Source organism: Hypanus sabinus, chromosome 10 (genome assembly GCF_030144855.1).
Source record: "Hypanus sabinus isolate sHypSab1 chromosome 10, sHypSab1.hap1, whole genome shotgun sequence".
NCBI classification, from domain to species: domain Eukaryota; kingdom Metazoa; phylum Chordata; class Chondrichthyes; order Myliobatiformes; family Dasyatidae; genus Hypanus; species Hypanus sabinus.
This window is the reverse complement of record NC_082715.1, coordinates 130,466,714-130,492,692: the sequence shown is the minus strand read 5'-3', so window position 1 is coordinate 130,492,692 and position 25,979 is coordinate 130,466,714. Positions and strand designations below refer to the sequence as shown.

General features: G+C 39.0%; 2 protein-coding genes across 9 annotated transcripts in view; one reads left to right on the top strand and one right to left on the bottom strand.

The window, feature by feature from the left end:
- Window positions 1-9,520, top strand: part of si:ch73-242m19.1 (uncharacterized) — a 161,408-nt gene extending 151,888 nt beyond the window's left edge. For 4 of the 5 annotated variants that reach the window (XM_059982973.1, XM_059982975.1, XM_059982978.1 and 1 more), the window contains 3 exons: window positions 1,958-2,075; window positions 4,469-4,602; window positions 9,072-9,520. In XM_059982973.1, coding sequence (XP_059838956.1) covers window positions 1,958-2,075; window positions 4,469-4,602; window positions 9,072-9,185 — 366 coding nt within the window. In that variant the 3' untranslated portion in view covers window positions 9,186-9,520. Of the gene's footprint in view, window positions 1-1,957; window positions 2,076-4,468; window positions 4,603-6,280 lie in introns of all 5 variants that reach the window. The other variant, XM_059982974.1, reaches the window with a different exon arrangement.
- Window positions 9,521-10,263: 743 nt separating this feature from the next.
- The window catches only part of cd164 (CD164 molecule, sialomucin), a 32,352-nt gene continuing 16,636 nt past the window's right edge, over window positions 10,264-25,979 (bottom strand). Inside the window, exons 3-7 of one of the 4 annotated variants that reach the window (XM_059982970.1) lie at window positions 22,467-22,535; window positions 20,204-20,248; window positions 19,971-20,033; window positions 13,851-13,895; window positions 10,264-12,634 (exon numbers count right to left, since the gene is read on the bottom strand). In XM_059982970.1, the coding sequence (XP_059838953.1) occupies window positions 12,468-12,634; window positions 13,851-13,895; window positions 19,971-20,033; window positions 20,204-20,248; window positions 22,467-22,535 (389 nt within the window). In that variant the 3' untranslated portion in view covers window positions 10,264-12,467. Of the gene's footprint in view, window positions 12,638-13,850; window positions 13,896-19,970; window positions 20,034-20,203; window positions 20,249-22,466; window positions 22,536-25,979 lie in introns of all 4 variants that reach the window. The other 3 variants (XM_059982969.1, XM_059982971.1, XM_059982972.1) reach the window with 3 other exon arrangements.

Genomic DNA, 25,979 nt, shown 5'->3' with positions numbered 1-25,979 from the left:
TGTTTATCCTGTTTGTTCTGTGATGCTGCAATTCTATCTGCCTGCCCCAGACCCGAGCAAATCGCCACGCAGAAACTTTTCCTCATGTAACTTTGGATTTCTTTTTTCTGCAGCCTCCAGTTTCTGACAGCTCCACTAATGACTGCACTTCCTTTGCCTCTATTCTGTTTAAACTCTTCCTTTTTAAATAATTACTTCCATTAGATTTCTCTGCGGCTCAAGGAAAAAGCTGCTACCCCTCCTTCACCCACTGTTTCCTGCTATCACATTCATATGGTCACCTCTCTCTAAAATCTATCCAGTAGATCGCGACTGATCCCTTTCCAAAGCACTTCCATCTCTCCTAAAAATTTCAAAGTTCAAAGTAAATTTATTATCAAAGTACACACTGTATATGTCACCAGGTATAACCCTGAGACTCGTCGTCTCTTTTCATTCCTCCAATCAACATATAATATTTCATACTTCTGGATTCTCTGTCGCCATCTGCCCAACTGAATGACGTCGTTTTAAAGTCCATTACTGCTCTCCTTATAATTACATCTACATCCAAATTCTGCAAAACCTTCAAATTTGGAAATTGTGCCCTGTGCATCAAGTCCAACTTATTAGTACGCATGTCACGAAAAGCAGAGATCCTAATGGTAACTCCTCTCCAATCCACGTATGGAAAAAGTGATTCCAGTACTAACTCCACTCCAGTCCAAACTTCAGTCTTCACCTCTACTGCTGAGCTCAAGTTGCTACTGCTGCATCTTCTGTTCCACAGTTTTCATTCCAATGTCCCTCTCTATTTTGTTTTACCATGTTTGTTTTCCCAAATTCATTTCCTTACACTTTTCCAGACTGAAATTCCATTTGCTACTTCTGCTAATCCATTGGAACTGTCAACTCCTGTCAACTGTATTACCGATTTTAGTGTCAATAGGCAGTTAATTAAGAGCTCTTTAAACTCATTAATGTCTATAAAGACCCTTTGGAACTTTGCTACACAGACCTTCAGTCTGGAAAGCTCCCACAAAGGGCATCTGGTGAAGTACTATGTGAAACCATAAGCTAAAGTTGAAAACATAAGCTAAAGTTGAAAACATGGAACTGAAGGGAACTCATAACTTGCACATCTATGGACCAGATTAGGAAGTGGCATTAACCCGAAGTTCATTTTTGCAAATGTGAATTTATCCATTTTGGACGAATAGCTGATGGATTAGAGTTCTTTCTCAGTTATGTCCAATTATAAACTCCAATGGGGGTCTATGCACATTCTTTAGATGTCATCAACCAGAACAGGAAATGATGATACAAGCTTCTGGGATGCTAGCCTTCTGGACATTGAGCAGAGTTAAAGGCAATAGAAATTTAGCTACACTGAATTGAAACATTAGGAACAATGCTGTGCATCCTAGAAGGGTATATTACCCTTGAAGGGCAAGTACCCATAGATTTACTAGAATGATCCCGGATTTCAAAGCTTACAGAAACTAGGCCTATATTTCCTGGTATTTTAAAAGGATGATTTGACTTTAAGGAAACCAACAGGGTAAGGTTTGAGTTTAGAAACATAGGAGAACCTAGACGAAAAATAAGAAACAGATGTTTCGGGGGTAGGAAGTCCAAACCTCCTTCCATGGTTGATGTCGGATAAACTTTAAATCTTAGTTTTTGAACAACAAATGCTTCAAACACCATGCTGATAAGAAAGATATCCACAATCTCCTTCAGTGGCAAATCCTAATGCAACATTCTAGTGTTATCATCAATGGATAGGTTTGCCCCTCATCTTGATTCTGTCAGCAGTGCCAGATGACTACTGTTTTTTACACCACGTGATCTGGATTTGCACGTTATTGTGCGCTTTCAGCCTTGCTCTTGTTCTTTAAATAACTGAGGCAGGCCCTGAGAATTATATTGTCATAGCAATTGTGTGCACAGTAACCGATTTCCTGTCCATTCTTAGGTACGTTGTCAGCTGTCTCATGAGCGCAGCCTGAAACTGGATGCCTTCCAACGGGTTGATGAATTGCAAAGTCAGATGCACAACATTGAGGCAGCATTCTCCCTCAATAGTGTTGCAGGTAAAGTGAGCCTATATTGTTATTTACAGGTTGCTTTGATTTAATTTCTTTTGACACTTGATTTCATTCATATTTATCAAATCAAAGGTATGTTTCCCCTATAGATTTAGATAACCAGAGTCATTGTGGCAGAGATAACTACATATGCAATTTGTTACATGTGGTTGTCCTCTACATTTCGTTCACGTGAAGGCAATGCAATAATGTAGTGTGTTGGGGCTACAATACAGTGTCATGGACTTAAATGAAAATGGATGTAGTGCTTTCCCAGCATATACGACACAAACTCTTCTCAGGCTTCCAGCCAGGTCCAGATGTCGATGCGTCAGTGACAAACTCTGCCATCTTCATCAGGGATGATGCCTAGGCACATCTAGTCTGGTGGTATATATACCCTGTTGTCTGCCCCTCGATTAGTTGGTCCTCAACCAATCAGGTTTCCTCTGTCCCACCTTGCTTACAATTGGGTTCCAGTTCTTACTTAGAGCAAGACCTTTGTGTTTGTTAAAATTCTTATTCTCTGATCTTATTTCAATGGTTTCCTTTACCAGGCAATCCCAAAAGTCATTGTCGTGGACCAGTGTTTTGTGCCATTGAAATCAATCCTATGGCCATGCAAATGAAATGCTCTGCTACCACCGATTTTTCCACTTCAATGCTTATCTTTAGTATGCTCCTATAGCAATATGTAATGGTCTACCTTTGCCTCCCATTCTATACTGTTGCCTCTGGAATCTATTCATAAGTTCAACATGGATATTATCCAAAAACATCAACTTCCAACTGTAATGTCTCCCAGTTTTACCTGGCCATACTCTTTTTCTGTCACTTCACATGGATACATACATGAATGACAGGTTCTTGATCAGTCAGGGTGTGAAAGGTTACAAGGAGAAGGTAGAAGAATGAGTTAAGGGGGTAATGGATCAGCCATGAAGAAATGGCAGAGCAGACTCAATGGGCCGAATAGCATAATTCTGCTCCTTAGGACACTGAATCTTTGGAGGGCTGTAGTGGCTCAGTCATTGATTTGTATTTTCAAGCTGATAGAATTCTGGGTTGTACTGGGGTTTGGGTGAAGGGTGTTCTGCTGTAAGATAAGCATGGCAAAATATGTTTGAGAAGTCAAATGGCTTACTCCACTTATTTCTCATGTTATTTTACAAATGTTCCTGCCACTGAGTATCAACAAGATACTGATACTTTGGCAGCCTCTGCACCCTTTTTAAATGTCTGAAGTTCCCCTTTTACAGCCTTGGTATATACTACAGCTGGAACATTGCTAGAAAATTGTGGAAGTTATTGGGGTATCTGAGGATTAGGCTGATAAGACTGAAGCAAGAGATAAGAGCTCCTCCCCACTTTGAGGCAAGCATAACTTCCACCTTGTAATTTCCTGCCTGAACCTGTTCCACACCTCCAACCTTCCCTTATGCTCAACTATTAATGTTATCACTAAGCAAATAGACAGCCCGTGGACTCCAGATGACAAAATACATTCGTATGTTTAGTTAGAAGGGAGAAAATGTAATAGTGAAAGGAAAGTTTTAGAAATGGCTGCCAGAGCTACTTACAACCAACAATGGACTCCAAACAAGGGTGGGTTTAACAGTTTTAATAGAAGGATAAGTGATGTTAGAACAAATGTAAGAAATATGAAACAGGAAAATATTTACATGGTTTAAAAATTAGCTTTGTCATGTGCACAATGATACATTTTACTGGACATTTCATTGTTTTAATGACCAATAGAGTCTGAGAATGTGCAGGGGGCCAGTCCACAAGTGTCACCAACTCCTGGCACCAACATAACATGCCCACAACTTGGTAACCCTTTGAAGTGTGGGAGGAAACCCACGTGGTCAAGGGGAGAATGTATAAACTCCTTACAAACAGTAGCATTGAACCGGTGTAACAGGCACTGTAATAACATTATACCAGCCACTGTGCTGCCTGGGTCAGTTACAAATGATATTTCCCTGCCAGGGGAGAAACAATTAGGCTCAAAAAGGGATTGAAAGTAGATGGGAAGATGCATTGTGAATGTGATTTGCTTGTGTGGATAATAAATGAAACATGAAATCTCTATCACGTCCAGCTGAAGGGTCTCGGCCTGAAACGTTGACTGTATTTTCCATAGATGTTACCTGGCCTGCTGAGTTCCTCCACCACTTTGTGTGGGTGTTGCCCTTATTAACATGTATCCATTCCACTAAAAGCCAATCTTTGGTATGCAGCATTTCTTTTAGTTAATATTGTTAGACTAATTTACAGTAACATCACCGTAGTAGAGGTGCAATGATGTTACTAAAACCAAAGCCTTGAAACTGTTTCATCTTAATTGAATGCAACTATTGTATGTAAACTTATGTACTTGTGCATCTCTTCCCCAGGTACTGGAATAGCAACACACTCACCAATGATTTCCAGAGACACTCTACAGCGCTGCTTGACTACTGCTCCAAAGAACATTGATTGCAGTGGAGCCATTAACAGGGGAGGAAAAAGAATACAGCGGCCAAAAACAGTAAGTATGATGTATAACCAAAATTGTTAAAATTGATTTATAATTCTCCGAAAAGTCTGTATTTTATCTCCATTGTCAGATAAACTATGTCAGCAGTAGTACGATTCAGTTCTGCATCTTTTCTATAAAAAGGCAACTAGAACTGATCACAATATTCCAAGTGTAGTCTAACCAGGATTAGTTCTGGTTGCTTCATTATAGGAAGGATGCAGATACTTTACAGAGGGTGATGCCAGAATGTGAGGTGACTTAATAGAGGCGCACAAAGTGCCATGAGGCACAGATCGAGTAGATAGCTGGAGACATTTTCTTAGGGGAGAATTGGCTAATACAAGGGGCATAGTTTTAAGGAGATTTTAGGCTATAGGGAAACTCTGAGGTAAGTTTAAAAAAGATAAGAGTTAAAAACTTAACTGAGCTGAATGCATGGAACACCCTGCCGGGGTGGTTGTAGAAGACACAGATACATTAGGAGTTTTAAAGAAACTTAGATAGGCACATGGTTGTTAGAAAAATGGAGGCTATGTAGGACGTAAGGATTAGAGTAGGCTATAAGGTTATCATAACTCTGAGGTCCGAAGGGTCTGTGCTGTACTGATCTGTTCTATTTCAAAGCATTTTCTTACTATTTAAATCAATTTTCAAATTAGAATCACAATAAGTATTTAAAAGAAAGATGAATCAGGCATCTTACAATAAAAACAAATTTGATTAAAGTTTTCCAACAAATCTGAGAATATATTAGGAGTTAGATGTATGAAACTTAGACTGACACATCCTCAGTGCATTGGAAGGAAAAGAAATGCTATTATTAAACCTGAAGAATTTGGGATAAAAACAGAAAATGCTGGAAATAGTCAGTAGGTCAGGCAGTATTTGTGGAGGGAGAAGTTGAATTAATGTTTCACATGCAGGACTTTGGTGGATGATAATTTAAGTGAATGGTGTTGGGTGTTAGTAGTTTTAGTTGGGAACAAAAGATATGCCCCTTTTAGAGATTAAGTGGTGAAGAGGGAAAATATAAGGAAACAAGAAAAGAGCAGTAGAAAAAGTTGGATCAGGTCTAAAGATACTGCAATGCTGATGATCCCAAACTGACTTTTGTCACCAACTTTCTACACATACTCCAGAACCAGCTAAGCTGGTACAGTACAAATAAACTATTAGCATCCATTTAATTTGGGAAATGTGTAAAGTTTCCCAAATTTGGCCAGATAAATCCAGTGAGCCCACTCACTTGCCTGCTGTTACTGATAGAGCGTGTGGAAACGAAGAACCTTAGTAAAGATGAAGTGAATGGGAAATGGAAGGAAAATGATGGTAGAAGCTGGGTGACTGAAGGCTGCTGGAAGTTCTCGGGATATTGATCTAAACACAGCTGCTTGATTAATAATGTTTTCTCCAGAAAAATATGGATGCTTGCTGATTATTTCATTACTTTAATTCCATTCACATTACCTTGGAACTTAAATGTTCTGGTCTGCAGCTGGCAAGAATACTCGGGCAATGGTTTATTAGTGAGTTAAATCTGTTTCACATTGCAATGACCATGTTATGGCATTACCAAATTCACCAATGACATAACATGGGTCAGCATCAACTCACTTTAATGAGATTACTGATTATATTCTGCTGGCACAGGCTTGCACCCTGTAATTGTTGGAATTTGTTGCTACAGGCAGCTGTGGAGGCCAAATCACTGGGTACATTTAAGGCAGAGATCGATTCTTGATTGGTCGGGGCATGGAGAAGGCAGTAGATTGGAACTGAGAGGAAAATGGATCAGCCAGGATGAAGTGGCAGAGCAGACTCGATGAGCCAAATGGCCTAGTTCTGCTCCTATATCTTATGGTCAATTGCAGCCCCTGGACTCCAGTGAAGAGACCTCAACTACTGCTATGAAGGCTATATCCCCCCCCCCCCCAAAAAAAAATCAAAACAGCTTTCACAGCTATGGGCACCTAGAGCTTTGTTGGACAAAGGCAATGAGCTTTTCAGTAGGAAATGTTTAATTTGTCTTGATTTGAAACTGTTTTGATTAAACATTGGGACAACCAATATATTTTTAAAAATGCAGGCTTCTTCTGGACTGGCAGAAGAATGAACACACAGAATAAGCCTTTCAGCCCACAAAGTTGTGTCAGCATTAATCAAAATTGATCAAAATCAATCTAACACTTTCATTCCACACAGTTCTTCATTTTTCATTCATCAGTGAGCTGACCCAAGAGTCTCTTAATGTATCTACTTCTCCTACCACCCCTCACAGTACATTCCATGCTAAAAGCAACTTACATTTGACATCGGCCTCATTTTCCCTCCAATCACCTTAAAATTATGCCCTGTCCCATTTGCCTTTTCTGCCCTGGGAAAAGATTACACACTATTTATGCCTCCTCATCTTGAATTCCTCGATCAAGTCACTTCTGATCCTCCCCAATTCAAAGACTTTAGCTCATCAACCTTTCCTCACAAGACATACTCTCTAATCCAGGTGGCATCCTGGTAAACCTGCTCTGCTCCAATGTTTCCACATCTCTTCTATAATGAGGTGACCAAAACTGAAGACAATGCTCCAAATCTGGTCTAACTAGATTTTTATAGAACTGAAACATAACCTCACAGCTCTGGAACACAATCCCCAATTAATGAAAGCAAACACACCATAGGCCACCTTAAACAGCCTATCAACTTCTGCAGCAACTCTCAAGGTCCATGAATATGGGCCCCAAGATCTGTTCCTCAAAACGTTTAAGGTTTCTTCCATTAACCTGGTATTCCAGTGCATCACTTCACACTTTGCCACACTGAATTCCACTCAAACCAGCTCTTCATTCTATCTATGTCCTGTTGTAACCGACGATGACCTTCTGCACTATTCATAACACCTTGTACTTCTAAAAAAAACAATGCAGACAGGGCACCATTCATCACCTCTTGTCCACTGTTATTCAGTAATATCATCGCTGATCTTGATACTCACCAATACTTTGCACCAGTTGAGGGATTGCAGATTGCATAACCAATAACCACTTTGCAGAACCAATCAGCCTTAAATATATTAACAGATCCTACAGACTTCCTGGCTCAATTGCTAAAGTTCATCTCATCAGGAAGAGGAAATCCATTCTGAATAACTAATTTCTCTTTGAGGCAGAGCACCCAAATTTCAGGCACTCAAGTCAACAGGATCCAACTCCACAATTAACCATATAAAGCCTCAAGAACTTTTTTAATGTTTCAATTCCATCATCTCGTTCTTCTGCACAGAATAGGCCTGTCAATTTAATCTATTCGCATACAGCAACTCTGCCATCTGAGGAACTAATCTAGTGGTGTTAGTTATATTCCCAATCTCCTAAATGCAACTTGCTTCGACAGAGATCAGCAAGCTGCAGCACTGGAGTAAAACATCACCAACCTTCTACACAAATGGCCTCAGAAGTTTGGTTTTTCCAATTGCTTGATGAACCTTCACCCCTGTACAAGGATATGCACATCCCTCTGAATACCAGTAACTTTCAAACTCTATTTTTAAAATGCTGCTTTTATTAAACTCTACCAATGTTACATTACATCCCGTAAAGACATGCAAAATGCTCCCATTACCCCACAATAATCTCTCCTGCCTCAACTAAAATGTGAAGCTCTGCCTATTTAAAAATACAAATCAGATAATCCAAAGTGAATCACATGTTCCAGTCTAGTCAACATTCATTGCTTTTCTCATAGAACAAACAGTAAACCATAGAACATTCAGTGCAATTGTGGTGCTGCTACCTATAAGTTATCACCATATTGTGCTGTGTGACTGGACGACGACTAGCGAAATGATTAATTTAACTTGTTTCTTTGTAACAGATTACAGTTGCAACAATCCACTTCAGTTTAATGGGGTAACTGGCTTTAATTGAAAGTCTCGAGTCACCTAATCAAGTTCTGAAATGATTACGTTGCTCATCTCAGGCATGGAGAATGATGATTCTGAATTTCTGTAAATATGTCAAAATAACATAGAAGCCAGTTCAGGTATTCAACCATTTTAGCCAATACTAGCCACTAAAAAGTTTTACCCCTAATCAGTGCATCAAGTAAATAACAAATGAGTAAAATACCTTAAGATGTTCAGTTTTGTAGCCTGCTTACTGATCTTTGATTTGGTGCAGTGGGTGATACTGCTGCCTCACCACTCTAGGGATCCAGGTTCATTCCTGGCCTCTTGTGTGGCATTTGGACCTTCTCCCAGAACTGCATTGGTTTCCCTTCAAGCACACTAGGTCACAGACATTTGATGGCCAGAAGATGAATTGTGATGTAGATTTCAAGAGAATTGGGTGGAATTGATGGGGAAATGAAATCTTTGGGATTGCTGCAAGAAGCAGGAGGCCATTCTGCCCATCAAGTACATGTAATCTGAAATATATGCAAATAATATTGTAACATCTTTCTATATTTCTATGATAAACAAGGTACCAACCAGACTTCATAATAAGGTGGTGGAAGCATTATTGCCAGAACTGGAGGAACCAAGGTATCAGAGCCTCATCCTGGAGTTGAAAGATTACAAATTAAACCAGAAATAATTGTGCGACATCCAGACAGGCAAATTGCACGGACAATCAAGAAATTAAATCAAAGACTTGGGAGCAGACCATTCACTGTCTGATCATTTCATGAAATACTAGAATTTTTGAAAACAGGTGACTGACAAGATTTTAGACAATGATGCACAGTACTGTGCAAAAGTCTTAGATATATATCCCTATGATGCCCAAGACTTTTGCACAGTACTGTAGTAATTTCACATACTGCACTGTACTGGGTCTCTGTTGTGGCCCAAAAGTGGGAATCATGTTTGGGAAAAGGGGAAAGGAGAGGGAAACACCAGAGACACATGCTGTAATGATCAATAAACCAATTATTTGGAATCAAATGACCTTGCCTGCTGTCTCAGGGTTGGGTGTGTTTTCAACTACATCAAACACCACCCCCACCCCCCAACACTCATTCTCTGCCACACCCATCCATTGCCCCTACCAGGATTGACCAACTTGCTCTCCACTCCACATTGGCAAACACAGTACTGTGCAAGTCTTAGCACCCTAACTATATATATATATATATTCATTTAAGACTTGTGCACAGTTCTGTATCTGTAATAAAATTCACAATTTAATTAAGCAGATCCAACATTTTTCACTGTGAAGTAGGAGTCCTACCAATTCCAGTCTTAAAAATACAGATGCCAAATTTGTCATATACCTATTGGTATCTCCCAACTATAATTCTCTTTTGGAATCCAGCATGAGTGAGGGGAGAGAAACTTAAGAAACTAAGACTTGAAGCAGCTTTGATGTGACAAATTCGTTAAATAGCTGTTGACTATAAAGAATTAAACTTGGCTGATAAATGCACAAGACACATTATGACTGTTTATAGCTAGTTTCTTTTGAGAAATTAGTTTTAAAAACCCTCCCCCCCCCCCATAATATTCATACTCATCCAATTTTCCCTTCTCCATTATCTGAAGTAAAGTGTTTGATTCAAGCAGAAACAAAAAAGGATCACGTTTGAGTTGAACCAGAGGAAAAGCCCCCAACTTGCTTTCCTGTTTCAACTGATATTTGTAAAGAATTAAAAGTTAAATAACACCAAAACACAAATAATTAAAACTGAAATTTATTGGTTGGTATGGTTAGCCATTCTGTCCTTTGAGATATTAGGAAATGTTTATACACCCCACGATATCACAGGTAAAGCAGGCACCCCAAAATGCTTCAGGTTCTACACATTACATCACACTTTGGCAAGTGAACAGCATAGAGGTCTGAACAAAGCTCTTCCAAAACATTTTACAAAATTTACATTTTTCTTATTCACCACCCACCCACCCCCAATCCTCAAATTCCATTTTGGCCACACTTAAAGTTAATGGCTTACAAGTTATCCTTTAAGGCACTTTAACCCAAATTCAATTCTCAAGCCTAGATATAGTGCAAACTGAGCACCTGTATCTGGATGACAAGAATATAATCTGCAGATAGATACATCTACAAGGTACTGTACAGTGAACATTTCAGTGCAATACATTTAAGCAGGTGCAAAAGCAACGTGGATGAAAAGACCACCAAAAGCCAAAGGCAATTTCGGACTTTTGGTATACTCATAGGCTTCACTCAACTGAATGCAATGGAGTTGTAAAAGGTGTACCAGGCTACACAACAACAGTCCCTTTGGTTTGAAATAACGCAAAAAAACACTTAAGTGCAGTGAGGGTACACACATATTCAAGTTAGAACAATTAAGGGGCATTAGCTTGGACGTTGTAAGATCAGATTAGACTTTTAAACATTTCACAAGAAGTTTAGAGCATTCAGGCACTACTCTGGGTTAGCCAGATGACCTGCACCTTCACTTTAAAAAAGATGCAATTTCACACGTAGTTTACTTTTATTTTACTAGAGAGGGTGGGATGGTGATTCAGAGCTTGGTGTAATTTTCAGAACTTAGCTAATTTTTGATTCCAGGAACAATTAGTCATAATGTACCTTACTTGAAGAGCATACTTTTCCTCACAGCTTTTAATGCTGCTTTGCAAATTTAGGAAAAGCTGCAGATTTTTGCTTGCAATGTCTGAGAGGAAAGAAGAGGCTTCAGTTAGGCCGGAGAACTTCTCCACCATTCAAGAGAAAATTTCACACTGGTTACCAGATATACAAATCTCTAAGTCTGAGCATGTTCATATCAATTTTTTCTCCTGCCCCTCCAAGTGCACTAACTTTCCTGTTTAGTACAAGTTGATTCGATCTTTTAAGAGCTTAAGCTCCAACCTGAAAGCGATAACACAAATGACCAAATAATTTAAAATAATTTTGGTGAAACATGACTAACCCCAGGATTAACAGCAATACTATAACAAGTTAAGATTTTATAATTTAATCCAAATGATTGTCTTCTAACCTTCATGTTAACAAAACAATTTGAAACTATGTTACTAAATTCTTCACATTAAGTATTCCAAGAGCTACCAACTTTAGCGATAACCGTCTAGACCAAAAAAAAAATCCTCTTTTGCATCCACTTTATACAAAACAAACAGAAGGCAGATGCTTTTCATAAAGCAGAGGTTATCGGAGGTACCATGGTATTTCAAGGACCAACTGCAATAGAGTCACTGAAGCTACATGAAATATGGTGATATGGTGAACTTCACATTAAGTGAACAAGATAGGTTCACATTGGCAATCCATTCATGCGCGGCATACAACAATGATCTATCAAAAGTGGAGTGCATTTACTCAAAGGACAGAAACTAAAGTGGTCAAAGCCTGGATTTAGTGCAAACAATCCACAATTAAAAAATTGTACTGGAGCTTCCATATTTACAAGGAAGCCATTAAATTGTATCTGATGTACACAAGGCAAAAATAAATCACCAAGTAACTCTACCAAATGAAAGTATTTGCAGCCATTTATCCCAGCAGTTATCCCAGTTGGCAGCTCTAGATCACAAATCAATCTCGTAACACTCAAAAAATCTAAACAAAATGATTGTAGAATAATTTGAATTCAAGGAGGCCCATTTTTATAGCACAAATATTTAATAGGATTAAGGCCACATTTATTTAAGGCATGGCTACTTTCCCTCCCCCCAAATAAATCCATGTGCCCAATAATAATCAAAAAGTGTAGGTCACATCCCTGTTCAACAAACAGCAAGTTAAAATCAAATCAAAGTTAAACATTGTACACCCATTAAGATATGGCTAATTCTGAAGAGTGGCGTGTTACTTCCCAAAAATTATCTTTACACAGCAGACCAATGTAAGCAATAGCCAAGACACTGTAGTCCCACAGCAACATGCTTAAAGTGTGTGGTAATTCCTATCCTTGCTTTTGCAGAACTTGACAGCAAAAAAGATTACAGCTTGTAGTCCAAGCACAAGCACTATCCCCCCAATAAAACTTGCAGCATCAAATGTAGAACTCCTATGTGGCATAGGTGGTGCGACAGTTGTTCCATTGGTTGTACCTGCTGTAAACAATTGATATTCATTAGTGTGAAATCAAAAATCTGCATATATACATATATCAAGTAATAATTTACAGTTTTGAAGTGCATTCAATGCTAGGCTGTAATGGAGTTTCTAAATTTATCTAGGGTCTTTAGAATCTTTTCCCAGAGTAGAAATGACAAATACTAGAGAATATGCATTTAAGATGAGAGGGAGAATTTAAGGGAGCTGTGCAAGGCAAGTGATTTTTAAAAAAAATTAAAACCAAGTTGTAGGTACCTAGAATGGGTTTTCAGTGGTGTCATGGATTAGTTAGAGAGGCAAAAAAATCAAATGGGAATGATGGGCAAGAGACTGAATAAATTACAGGCTTACGTATGTGTCAAAGGTGGTAGAGAGGAAAACTGTGGGAATTTGATTAATTGGGATACATTCAAAGATCCACTAAATCACTAATAAATTTTATCACAATTACACTGGTACAGATTAAATAGGTCAGTAATTTCTTCAAGTATTTTCAGATTTTGGACAAAATAGAATAAATTAGGAAGACATTTGAAGATTAAAAATAAAAAAAGCACTTTGTAATCATTTTCAGAAGATGTGGTAGTGGAAACAAATGGGTTTAAATGAAGACACAAATAACTATGATGGAGTAGTACTCCAAGTAGGGAAACTCAGCAGAAATTCCTCCAATGGCATGCACCTTAGAATGACCAGGGAAGTTTCGGAGTACTGGCTTAATTCTCTTTGGGCAAAGTTAACGCAACAATGCAAACATTTAAGAAAATAGAAATAAAAAGCATAATTAAGACAAATCAGATTAAACAGTGAAACAGTCACCGCATTAGCAGTGATTAGGATTCAAAAGCAGAACTACTCAAAGAAATATGTGATAAAACTACTTCCTTCAAAGTACTCAAGAGTTGACTATGGATTACCTGCATCAATTTGTACCAGGAAAGTAAGGGGTTTGAAGTTTTTCTTTTGACAAATGACTGCATAAATTAAATGTGTGTACCTAGTTTGAAGTATTTAAACCTCTTCAATTGTGAACATTTGTCTTAATTCATCAAGATGGCTAGAAGATTCACACAATCCCTCCAAATTCTTACACCACACTATTTTCACACACAGTAATACATGAATAAATGAAGAATTGCTTCTCTAGTACAAGTCCAAATACATTAGAATGAAAGTTTTACATATTTTAATGTTTAGTTTCACATATACCTGGTGTAGTAGTAAGACCCGTGGTGGTAGGTGTCAAAGTACTCCCTGCAAATGGAATAACAGAAGGGAAAAGAACAAAGATGTACATTTTCAGTAAAAAAAAATCACAAGTCTGAACAATCCTACATGTATTATAACAAGAACTGTGTATTAACAACATCACGGAAGCCCCACCTTACAGCTTTGCATTGCTAATGGTTAAAGATGTGTTACAATTCTGGAATATGTTCTGAATCAAAACAATGATTCATTGTTGCTTTAATGTGCTAATGCTAGCAACTGATCTAGCAAAGGATTATACAGAATAGAGGCAAAACTGACCAATCTCTTATAGTCTCGCCTTTGTGCTTTATCCCTGAAACTGGATTATAACAAGTATTATAAATAAAGGGAATTTTTAAAGATCATGGGGAAGTAATACTGTTATTAAGTGAAGTACAGAAGTCTGCTACATCTTTTTTGGCTGGAGGGACCTCTTGATTCACGTTCCATGAATCACCTATGTTGAAGATGGCTATTCATATTGAGCGTATGAGAGCAGACAGATACTGCCAGCTCACTTTAATAGCAATCCCTGGGCAGACATATACAAGACAGAATTAACATGAGGGTATTGCCTAACAAGGTTAAGCTCATGTTTAATGGAATTCTAAAAAAATGAGAAACAAACCTCATCAAACCAAAGGTATGGATTCAAGTGACTTACAATCTAGTATTAAATGTCAGGCTCTAGATGAGTTAGTTCTGGATAATAATGAAGTTTCTTTTTTCTTCAGAAGCCACAAAGTCGTTAGAATTCAGCACTCTAAAATAAACTTCAATGGGTGATAATTTTGGATATAGAAGAGAATTAATAAGCCAAAGCAAATGAAAAGTTAGCAGGGTTTGTCTACCACTATTACTGTGTGCCTACCTTCCAAATTGAAAAATGATCCCTCCCCCCCCCATTGCAATATCTTCTCATTGTAGGCTAGTAGTGAGGTGCCCAAATTTAGCACTGACCAAAGCAGAGACTATTTAATAGAGGGCTTGTCCACTGAGCCTACATGGGTAGAACTCAAAAACAGAAGGAATGCACCACTCTGATGGGATTTATTTATCTCCTCCTTCTTTATTTCTTCATTGCCTCTCTGAACATCCCAGGTTCTCTTACTTTATCATCTTTGTTTCTCCTGAATGGAACATTCCTGTCCTATGCTCTGCCGTTGGTCTTCAAACACCCTCCACGTCAGATGTGAACTGACTTGGACAGCTGTTCCCAGTTAACTCTCCCCATTTCCTGCCTAATGCTTTCATAGTTTGCCCTGCTCCAATTTAATACTCTCTCCCTCTGCTTCAAAAGCCACCAGGCCATCGAGGAATAGACATGCAGGAAGATTAAGGTTGGAGAATAGGATTGTCGTCGTTGGGGGGGGGGAGGGGTTTCAACTTCACTAACACAAACTGGGACCTATTGAGTTTAGATGGACATAGTTTGTTAGGTGCATCTAGGAGGGCTCTTAAATCAATATGTCCCAAGAGAAGGGGCTGTACTGGACTTCGGGTTGGGCATTAAGCCTGGCCAGGTGACTGACCTTTCAGAGGGTTTAAAAAAAATATTAGTGAATAGTAAGCACAATTCCTTAAGTTTTAATATAGCTATAAGGATAAGTATAGGCCTTGCAGGAGAGAGTATTAAATTGGAGCAGGGCAAACTATGAAAGCATTAGGCAGGAAATGGGGAGAGTTAACTGGGAACAGCTGTCCAAGTCAGTTCACATCTGACGTGGAGGGTGTTTGAAGACCAACGGCAGAGCATAGGACAGGAATGTTCCATTCAGGAGAAACAAAGATGATAAAGTAAGAGAACCTGGGATGTTCAGAGAGGCAATGAAGAAATAAAGAAGGAGGAGATAAATAAATGAAGATAAAGAAATAAAGAAAAGTATGTAAAGGTTAGGAGTCTAGAATCAAAGAGTCCCTGAGGATTATGAACAACTCAAGAAAGGAATTAGAAAAGCCAGGAGGGGCCCATGAAAAATCCCTGGCAAATAAGATTAAAGAGAATCCCAAGGAATTCTATAATTGCATTAAGGGAAAAGGTTTAAATGGGAAGAGACAGGACCACTCAAAGACTGGGGGCAGAGGGGGGCAAGGGAGAGAACATTAGCTTGGATGTGGGCAAGGTCATTAGTGAGTAATTTACATCATTATTTATCAAAAAGTACATGGAGAATAGGGAGATCAGTGCTGAGCATACTGATACACTAGGACATTGAGGAAAAGGAGAAGGCAGTGTTGGAACTCTTAAAGAGCATTAAGGTGGGTAAGTCCCCAGGGCCTAATGGGATATACACCAGGCTATTGAGAGAGGCAAAAGAAGAGATTGCTGTGGCCTTGACCAATATCTTCATGCCCTCTCTAGCCACAGGCGAGGTCTGGAGGACTGGTGAATCTCATGTCAGTAGTAGGGAAGTTGCTGGAGACAATTCATAGGGATAGGATATATGAGCATTTGAAAACCATGGCATAATTAGGGGGAACCAACATGGGTTTGTGCGGTGCAAGTCATGTCTTACAAACTTGACTGATATTTTTAATGAGACGACGATGGTGACTGATGAAGGTAGTTCTGTTGATGTTGTCTGCATGGATTCTACTAAAGTGCCTGACAAGGTCTCTCATGGGAGGCTGATCTGGAAGATTATTATGCATGGGTTCTACAGCAAATTAGCCTTTTGGATTCAGAATTGGCTTGCTTATAGAAGACAGAGTAGCAGTCAAAGGGGTTTATTCTAGCTGGAGCTCTGAGATTCGTGGTGCTCCCCAGGGATCTGTCCTGGGACCTCTGCAGTTTGCGGTGGATAACAATGACCTGGATGGGTGGGTTAGTAAATTGCAGACTATATGAAGATTGGTGATGTGGATAGCTCAGAAGACAAGCAGAGAACATGACAGGATATAGATCATTTGCAAGATATGGGTGGAGAAATGGCAGATGAAGTTTAACCTGCCCAAACGTAAAGTGGTGGGTCAAATGTAAAGAGACAGTGCACTGTTAAGGACAAGACTCTGAAGAGCGTTGATGAGCCAAGGGATAGACAATAGATAATAGACAATAGGTGCAGAAGTAGACCATTCGGCCCTTCGAGCCTGCACCACCATTTTGAGATCATGGCTGATCATCTACTATCAATACCCGGTTCCTGCCTTGTCCCCATATCCCTTGATTCCCCTATCCATAAGATACCCATCTAGCTCCTTCTTGAAAGCATCCAGAGAATTGGCCTCCACTGCCTTCCAAGGCAGTGCATTCCAGACCCCCACAACTCTCTGGGAGTTTTTCCTTAACTCTGTCCTAAATGACCTACCCCTTATTCTCAAACCATGCCCTCCGGTACTGGACTCTCCCAGCATCTGGAACATATTTCCTGCCTCTATCTTGTCCAATCCCTTAATAATCTTATATATTGCAATCAGATCCCCTCTCAATCTCCTTAATTCCAGCGTGTACAAGCCCAGTCTCTCTAACCTCTCTGCGTAAGACAGTCCTGACATCCCAGGAATTAACCTTGTGAATCTACGCTGCACTTCCTCTACAGCCAGGATGTCCTTCCTTAACCCTGGAGACCAAAACTGTACACAATACTCCAGGTGTGGTCTCACCAGGGCCCTGTACAAATGCAAGAGGATTTCCTTACTCTTGTACTCAATTCCCTTTGTAATAAAGGCCAACATTCTATTAGCCTTCTTCACTGCCTGCTGCACTTGCTCATTCACCTTCAGTGACTGATGAACAGATCTCTTTGTATTTCTCCCTTATCTAACTTTACATTGTTCAGATAATAATCTGCCTTCCTGTTCTTACTCCCAAAGTGGATAACCTCACATTTATTCACATTAAATGTCATCTGTCAAGTATCTGCCCACTCACCCAGCCTATCCAAGTCACCCTGAATTCTTCTAACATCCTCATCACATGTCACACTGCCACCCAGCTTAGTATCATCAGCAAACTTGCTGATGTTATTCTCAATGCCTTCATCTAAGGGATCTTGGGGTCTAAGTTCATAGCTCCCATTAACACCGCGTTACAGTTAACACATTTATTAAATCTGGAGCACTGTGTGCAGTTCTGGTTGCCAGACTGCAGGAAGGTGTGAAAGTAATAGAGTGCAGAACAGATTCACGAGGCTGTTACGTAGAATGAAGGGCTGTAGTTATAAAGAGAGACTGGATAGGCTGGCTTTATTCTCATTGGAACGGAGCTTATACAGATCTGTGAAATTAATTGGGAGGGCATATGGTTAGAATCTCTTTCCAAAGCAGGGAAGTCTAGAAATAGGGGGTAAAACAGATCTAAGGTGAGGAGAATTTAAAGATCTGAGGGCAAGGTTTTTCTCAGAGGGTAGTGAATATCTGGTTATGAGCTTCCAGAGGCAGTAGTGGAAGGAAAAAAAACCCAATGACATTTAAAATGGGTTTGGGCAGGTAATTGATGAGGAAAGGTGGAGAGAGATATGAGCATAATGTGTATTGGTATTGATTACTGACACATGCATTAAGATACAGTGAAAAGCACATCTTGCACATTGTTTATACAGATCAAATCATTATACTGTGCAAATAGCTAGAATAAGGCAAAACATTAACAATGCAGAATAACAACAAAAGTGCAGTGAAGATAAACAAAAAATTGCATGATCAAAATGAGGTTGACTGTGAGGCTGAGTCCATTGTGGACAAATAAAAATTAGTGTAGATGGGCAAGACAATCAGCGTGGTCAAGGAAGACTAAAAGGGCCCAGTTCTGTGCTGTACATTCCAGTAAGACAAATATCCAAGTTCAAAGTACACATACATTATACAACCTTGGTCTCCTATCTGGCAGCCACCAAACAAAGAAACCCAAAAGAACCCATTAAAAAAAGACCAAACACCCAGTGAATGGAGCTATTAAAAAAAATCTCACAGAACAATAACGGCAAGGAAATAGTGCTCTAAACTGAAGTCTGCAAAGAGAGTCCCATAGTTCAGTGTAGAGTTGTGGAGCAGTGATCTGAACTGGCCTGTCTCTTGCAGTTAAGAGGCATAACAAGTCATTTTGTCCCGCCCTGGAGGTACTCCCTCTGTTCTATACTACCTTCTCTGCTTTTGAAAGTTATCATCCTCTCTCCTCCATTAAAAAGGGTTCCAGATCTGAAGTAGGCAGTTTTACTTTGTACAGATGGTGTATAGCCTGCCTAATGTTTCCACCATGTACTTTAATATGAAGGTGAGAAACTATTTCAATCTTTTGCATCAAGCCCTCAAGAGGATCAAAAGGAGAAGCAACTTCAACATGGTGCATCTGTGAAATTTTGTCCTAATACGGTGTAAAATTTTAATGAAAGCTGAGGGGCACAAAGCCTACTCCCGTTTCGATTACTAATGCTCTTACACTGATTATGGTTATCTTTGTATGTACTCTGGCTGGAAAACTATTGGCTTTACTTCATTCTGAGTCTAATCAGCAAATTGGGATTTGTATTTCTGGCCATAACTCAGATACATTAACCATAAATGAGGCACAGCATTAGTCTTAAGAACAGTTTTTAAGTTACTACAGTTGCAAATTCAGTAACCAAAATGTTATTGACAAATTTGATGTCAAAGATATGATCAAATTAGTTCATGTAAATTAAGTCATCCTCATTACTTGACTTTTCACCATAAAGGCATTACTGTTTTAGATTACAGTAATTTTTATTGCACTGCATTTACATGCAATGCTTTCAAGGCATTTGCAGCACCCACTTAAAAGTTAATATTTCATTGGTAATTACCTTGGCCACGAGTTTCATGGAGAAAATTTATTTGAAACAAAATGTCTGGTTTCTCTGGCATTACTAGATTACTAACCAACACCACAGGTTCTCTCCACCTGTCCTCCCAATCCCCACATATCAAAAAGGCAATTTACTCGGCTAATTTATGAGATCTGGAAAATTCTAGAATTGGATCCGAACTGGCCACAGATCAACGTACTCCACGTCTCTTCAACTAACCAAACCAACATGTCCAATAAAAGTTAAAGATATTAGTTATGCATAGAAGCTAAAGAGATTTTTTAATCCACTGATATCCTACAGACCCCATTACCTGAAGTAGAATTTGTAGAATTGGAAGGTGAAGTAACTGGATCTGCAGTTGCGGTTGTATGGGCTAAAGGACAAGAGTACGAAAAACGTTTATAAACCAGCACACTTGCGCCCAGAAAGTTCAGTAAGAATTAAACTTAAGCAGAATTTAAAAGCCAAGAATTATGAAATCTTAACAGCAGAGACTGACTATGTAATACAGATACCTACAGAAACTCCACAGTTGCTAGTTACCTGTAGTACAAGTTTCATTTGGAGCCACAGTTGTGTTTGCAAGGCCTAAAAAAAAGTGAAAAGTGCATCAAAACTGTCAATTTTATAACAAGTAAATTCAGACCTTACACCACGGTATATGAAATTGCAAAATATAATCACACAGTATCAAGTTACTTTAAATCCAACATCTACTTTGAAGACAAACTTTGGAAAGATCAATACTGGATAAGAATAAAGGAGTAAGCTAATAGGGAGAGAATTACAAATAAAAACATAAAAGAAAATGTACTATTGTCCATTTTTGGTCATAGGAAAAAAGGAAAAGACAATAGTCATTTAGTTTTACAAAGCATGGTGAATGTTACAGGGAAAAAAACATTTCTACAGTACCCCCAATATAACAAAATGTTTCATAGGAACCCAAGAAAGTTATCTTAGTCAAAATACATTTTTTAAAAGTATGTGAGAAAGTACAGTAGGAAATAAAAGCAGAGGGAATAAATATTTAGTTGTTTTACTTGGTAAAAAATTTCCACATCTGTAAAACACTATTGTTTGCAATGTGATGATTAAAGTTTTATTAAGGCACTGTAATGTTAAGTTTCCCTTTAGATGGAATCTAATGCTCTAATTGGACAAATTTCTGATCTTAGTTGCCAAAGCATGACATGCAAGAGTATCTGGTCACTCAAGGGGACCAGAATTGGAGAAAAAGACCCAAGGACTGTAAAAATGATACCAAAAAGAGGGGGGGATAAAGAGAGAAAGAGAGGATAAATCATTAAAGACGTTGCTCAGTTTGGAGCTGGAAAAAAGAATGGTATTATAGGCACAACATGCAAACAATGACAATTGAATTTTAACAACAGCATGACAAAAATCTAAAATAGTAAACAGCGATTCTGTGAATCTGAAATAAGAATGGAAAATGCTAGGAATAGTTAACAAGTCATGCAGTACCTGTAACAAGTGAAAAAATGTTAACAATTTCTTATTTTTAATTTAGGGATACAGCAGGGTGTTCTGAACCAATGAACTGTGCCACCCATCAACCCAGCAATTTAACCCTGACCTAATCACAAGACAATTTACAGTATAATCACCAATTAAGCTAACCAGAGCAACTTTGGACTGTGGGGTGAAACCACGCAGTCAAGGGGAGAACGTACAAGCTCCTTACAGAGGGCACCCCGGAATTCAACACCGACACCGAGCTGTAATAGCATCGCGCTAACCATTACGCTACCATGGTTGATGACTTTTCATCAAAATTAGGAAAAGTTAGAAATCAAATGACTCTTAAATGAAGAAGGATGAACGTGGAGGAAACAAAGTTAACAGCCATAATAGGGAAGATACTAAAACCAATTAAATAATACAAAAAGTGGGGGGCACAGGCTTGTTAATCTTACCCACAAATGCACTGGGAATCAAAACACTAGTTTCGGGAAATAAAATCAAATGCTAATAGTAGCAAGGTCAGCAAAATCACACCCTCTCCCACTATTTGGAATATTTTTGTTTAAATGCCTCCAGTCAAAATGAAATAAGTGAAACCATCCCAGTCTTTTCCAATTGTCAGATATTTGCTCACTCACTGAACCTATTTATATACCTTTATAGCATCAGTGCAGCAACAAATTTAGTAACTATGCCTTCCTGTACCTAGAACCAAGGGGGTGTGGGGGAAAGAACTTCATACTGAAGTAAACTCCAAGGAGAAACTTAGAATAAAAAGTCAGAAACAAAACCAAAGTACCTATGGCAAAGTGCCAATTTTATCTACGATCACGTTGCTGGATTAATGACCTATCAAAAGTTTATTTAAGGAAAAAGGCTATAAAGCCAAATTTTTCCAGATTTTAAAAAAACATGATTTAAGGATAAGTAACAACTGTTTCATTGATTTATAAATATTGACTAAATAAACCAAGGGCAGAAAGGACTACACAATGCAGGACAGGACTCGGGACTAGTTAGGAATTACCACTCATCTTGGAAAAATACAGAATACAAATACTTATGCAATTGCTGTGGGGCTTCATTCTTAACTTACACGAGTGATGTTTAAGTTAGTTTCTTAGAAAAAGTTGACTCAAGTGTCAGATTGCCCTCCAATCCTGATTTGGTTGTCAACTTATCAGAATTTAAACTTCTGAACCTTTCCTTCTAATTTTAACCAGGTTTTTTAAAGAAAAGTTTGCAACTTATCCAGAGTACATTCATTATAGCCAATAGAAATCTGTGCCACTCAATACATGATTTGGGTGTTTTGACTCACCTGTACACATGGTTTCATTCAATGTTGAGCAATTTGACGATACATTTGATACACACTTGCCACCATCACCTGTTTAATGTATTAAGAGTACACAAAATCACATTTTAAACACAGGTTTATGCAAAGATGCCCTCTTTGTTTGAGTAATTTAAACTCCTATAATTCACTACCCTTTCATTTCCCAACCACCACCCTCCAGAAAATATCTTGACAATGCTAAAGTACAAGATTTTCAGCAGCACAGGTTTACTTTATATATATTAAAAATAATTTAGAACTATAAACTCTTCTCAGCTCCTCCCCCTCTCAGCCAGTGCATAGGAGGCTCTTCGGCCCACGTTCACATGGAATATCAACACCAATCACCAGCATTTGGTCTACACCTCCAGGTGTTGTTGACTCAATCGCAACCTATCCAGTCTCTCCTCATAACTAAAATGCTCCACCTCAGGCAACACCACTTCCATTTCCCTCGCACTCAGAAACTGGAGTTTTGGATATCAGAGAAAAGACCCGGAGCAGCTTACACTTGCCAGTCAACAACAGCATGGCTGATCTGATCTTGTTTCCTACATCCTCAATTCCCTATTTAGAGGCATAGTGTGGACCAGCCCAACGAGCAGCTCTGCCCAGCAACCCACCTATTTAACAATAGCCTAATCACGGGACAATTTTACAATGACCAATTAACCAACTCGTCTTTGGATTGTGGGAGGAAAGTGGAGCACCCGGAGGAAACCCACATGGATCGCTTACAAACTCCTCACAGATGGCACTGGAATTGAACTCTGAAACACCGAGGTATAATAGCGTCTCGCTAGCCACTACACAAAAGGTGCTGAAATTGCTACAGCACAAAGGAGGGAAATATTAGAACATCTACAATAAACTCAGGCCCCACAGCTCTTTGGAAGAGAATTCCAAAGACTAAAAACCATATAACAAAATGCTTCCTCAATGCAGTTTTTAAATTGACATCGCTTAATTCTGAAGTATACCAACTAGTTCTAGAATCCCCTCCCCCCCTCCCCAGAGTGCAAAGAACTTCAGTTATGCCATCAGGTCAACTTAACCTTCAATGAGATCACTCCATTCTTACCTAGAATGCATAAAATGCTAATGGAATAGCTCATGAAACAACCTTTGCATTCCTTGGAATCAACCCAGTGACACTTCTGAACTGCCTCCAAAACAAATACATTACCGCCTGCAGCACTTTAGATCGGGTCTCACCAAAATCTGAACTGTGGCAAGATTTTCCTGTTTTGCATAGTACTGTCTCTGCAATAAATGTCAACAGTTAATTTGCCTTCTTTGTTAGTGACTGCATGCCAACATGTTCTGTACACATGAACACCCAGATCCTTCCCTACTACAGTTATTTGAATATTTCAATTCTCCATTTTTTTTACCCCATATTCCAAATTTCTGCCCAAACGATCCACAGTCTTTGGGCCTCTACTTATTTTCTTATCCAATGTTTAATCATTTGCATATTTGACTGCAATTCGGAGTTAGAATATGCACTCAGTGATCACTTTATTAGGTACACCTTCTCACTAATGCAAGTACCTAATCAACCAATCACGTGGCAGCAACTCAATGCAGAAAAGCATGCAGACATGGTCAAGGTGTTCAGTAACTGTTCAGCCCAAACATCAGAATGGGGGAAGAAAGCTGATGGAAGTGACTTTGACTGTGGAATGGTGGTCGGTGCCAGATGGAATGGTTTGAGCTTCTCGGAGACTGCTGATCTCCTGGAATTTTCACATAAAGCATGAAGGGAATAGAAGTTCTATGGATAAAATGCCTCATTGATGGGAGAAGTCAGACGAGAATGGCCAAACTTGCTCGAGCTGACTGGAAGGCAAGAGTAACTCAAATAACCATGCATTACAACAGTGGAATGCAGAAGAGCATCTTTGAACGCACAACACATTGAAACCTTTTAAGTGGAGAAGCAGAAGATTACACCAGTTTCCACTCCTATCAGCTAAAGAAACTGGGGCTTCAATGGCTACAGGCTTACCAAAACTGGACAGCTGAAGATCGGAAAAGCTTGCCTGGTCTGACTAATCTTGATTTCTGCTGCGATATGCAGATTGTAGGGTCAGCATTGGTGTAAACAAAATGAATCCACAGATTCCTGCTTTGTGTCAATGGTTCAGGCTGGTGGTGCTGTGTGATGCTATGTCAACACGGACCAGAATCTCTTATGTTTCCAGCACCTTAATGAATCTATGCTACGAAGAATACAGTCTGGCCTGGGGGCAGAGAGGGATCCTATCCAGTACGGTGTCCCCCGCTTTACGAATGTTTGCTTTACGCCGCTTCGCTTTTACAAAAGACCTACATTAGTAACCTGTTTTCGCATTGCAAAGAGGATTTTCGCTTTTATGAAAATTTTCCCCATATAAATTAATGGTTCATTGCTTTACGCCATTTCGGCTTAAGAAAGGTTTCATAGGAACACTCTACCTTTGTGTGTGGGGGGGGGGGGAGAAGAGAGACACTTGTACTATAAAGGTGTACCTAATAAAGTGGCCATTGAGTGTAATTTATGACATGATTGAATACCATTTAAAAATTAGACTCTCTTATCCCCTCAATCTTTTTCTTAGTCTCATCCATAATATCACTATTAACATGCACATCAATTAGAACTTCTCCCTCTCACCACATTCCTCTTCTGCTCCAACAGCACATGGTGCTCATACATATAGCCACAGAAAGCAACATATCTATCCGCTATTAATTCCTTTATACTCCCCATCTTGAGTGGCTTCCTGTTTGAGAAAGTTGTGGCCAGTCAGCTCACCTTGCTCTTCTTTGCACATTACAAGAAATCATAGTTGTTGGTTCGACCACTCACCCAGTCTACAGTCTAACATATCCAGGTAATCGTATCCCTCCCATGAATCATTAACGACCAAAGTTCAGACTCCACCGCATTAACTCAAAGCTGATGTTTTACAAGCCGTATACAGTTACTACAGATAGAACAACCAAATACAAAATGCTGAAGATTTCTGCAGCACAGACTGCAAGTTAAAAATAAGGACACTGAAAAGCAACAAACATAATGCAGTACAACACTCTAATTTGCACTGTAATGTCCTTGGGGCATATAAAGAATCAATCACAACTATTGAGATTTAGCCCAAAAAAAAAGTAACTAAAAATCCAATAAAATCAGATTAACATTAACATCTAATTCTGAGAGGTAAGGTTTTAAATAAATTTCAGCTTTTGCAATTAAGTGCAGGAAGAACTTCCATGGAAGTTACAGCAACCTGTAATGAAAAGTGATGCAAAATAAATCTAGTGAAAGCTTATACATTTCTTTGCTGTTGTGCACAAACAGTTTGATGCTTATTTCTTCAGATGTTGACATGTTGGGCACACAGGTGCACAACTCCACTCCTAGCACCAACTTTCATTTTCTTTGTAAAAAAATTGTACAACATTGACTTACAAAGCAATTAAGTACACATAATCAAAGAATCCAATGAT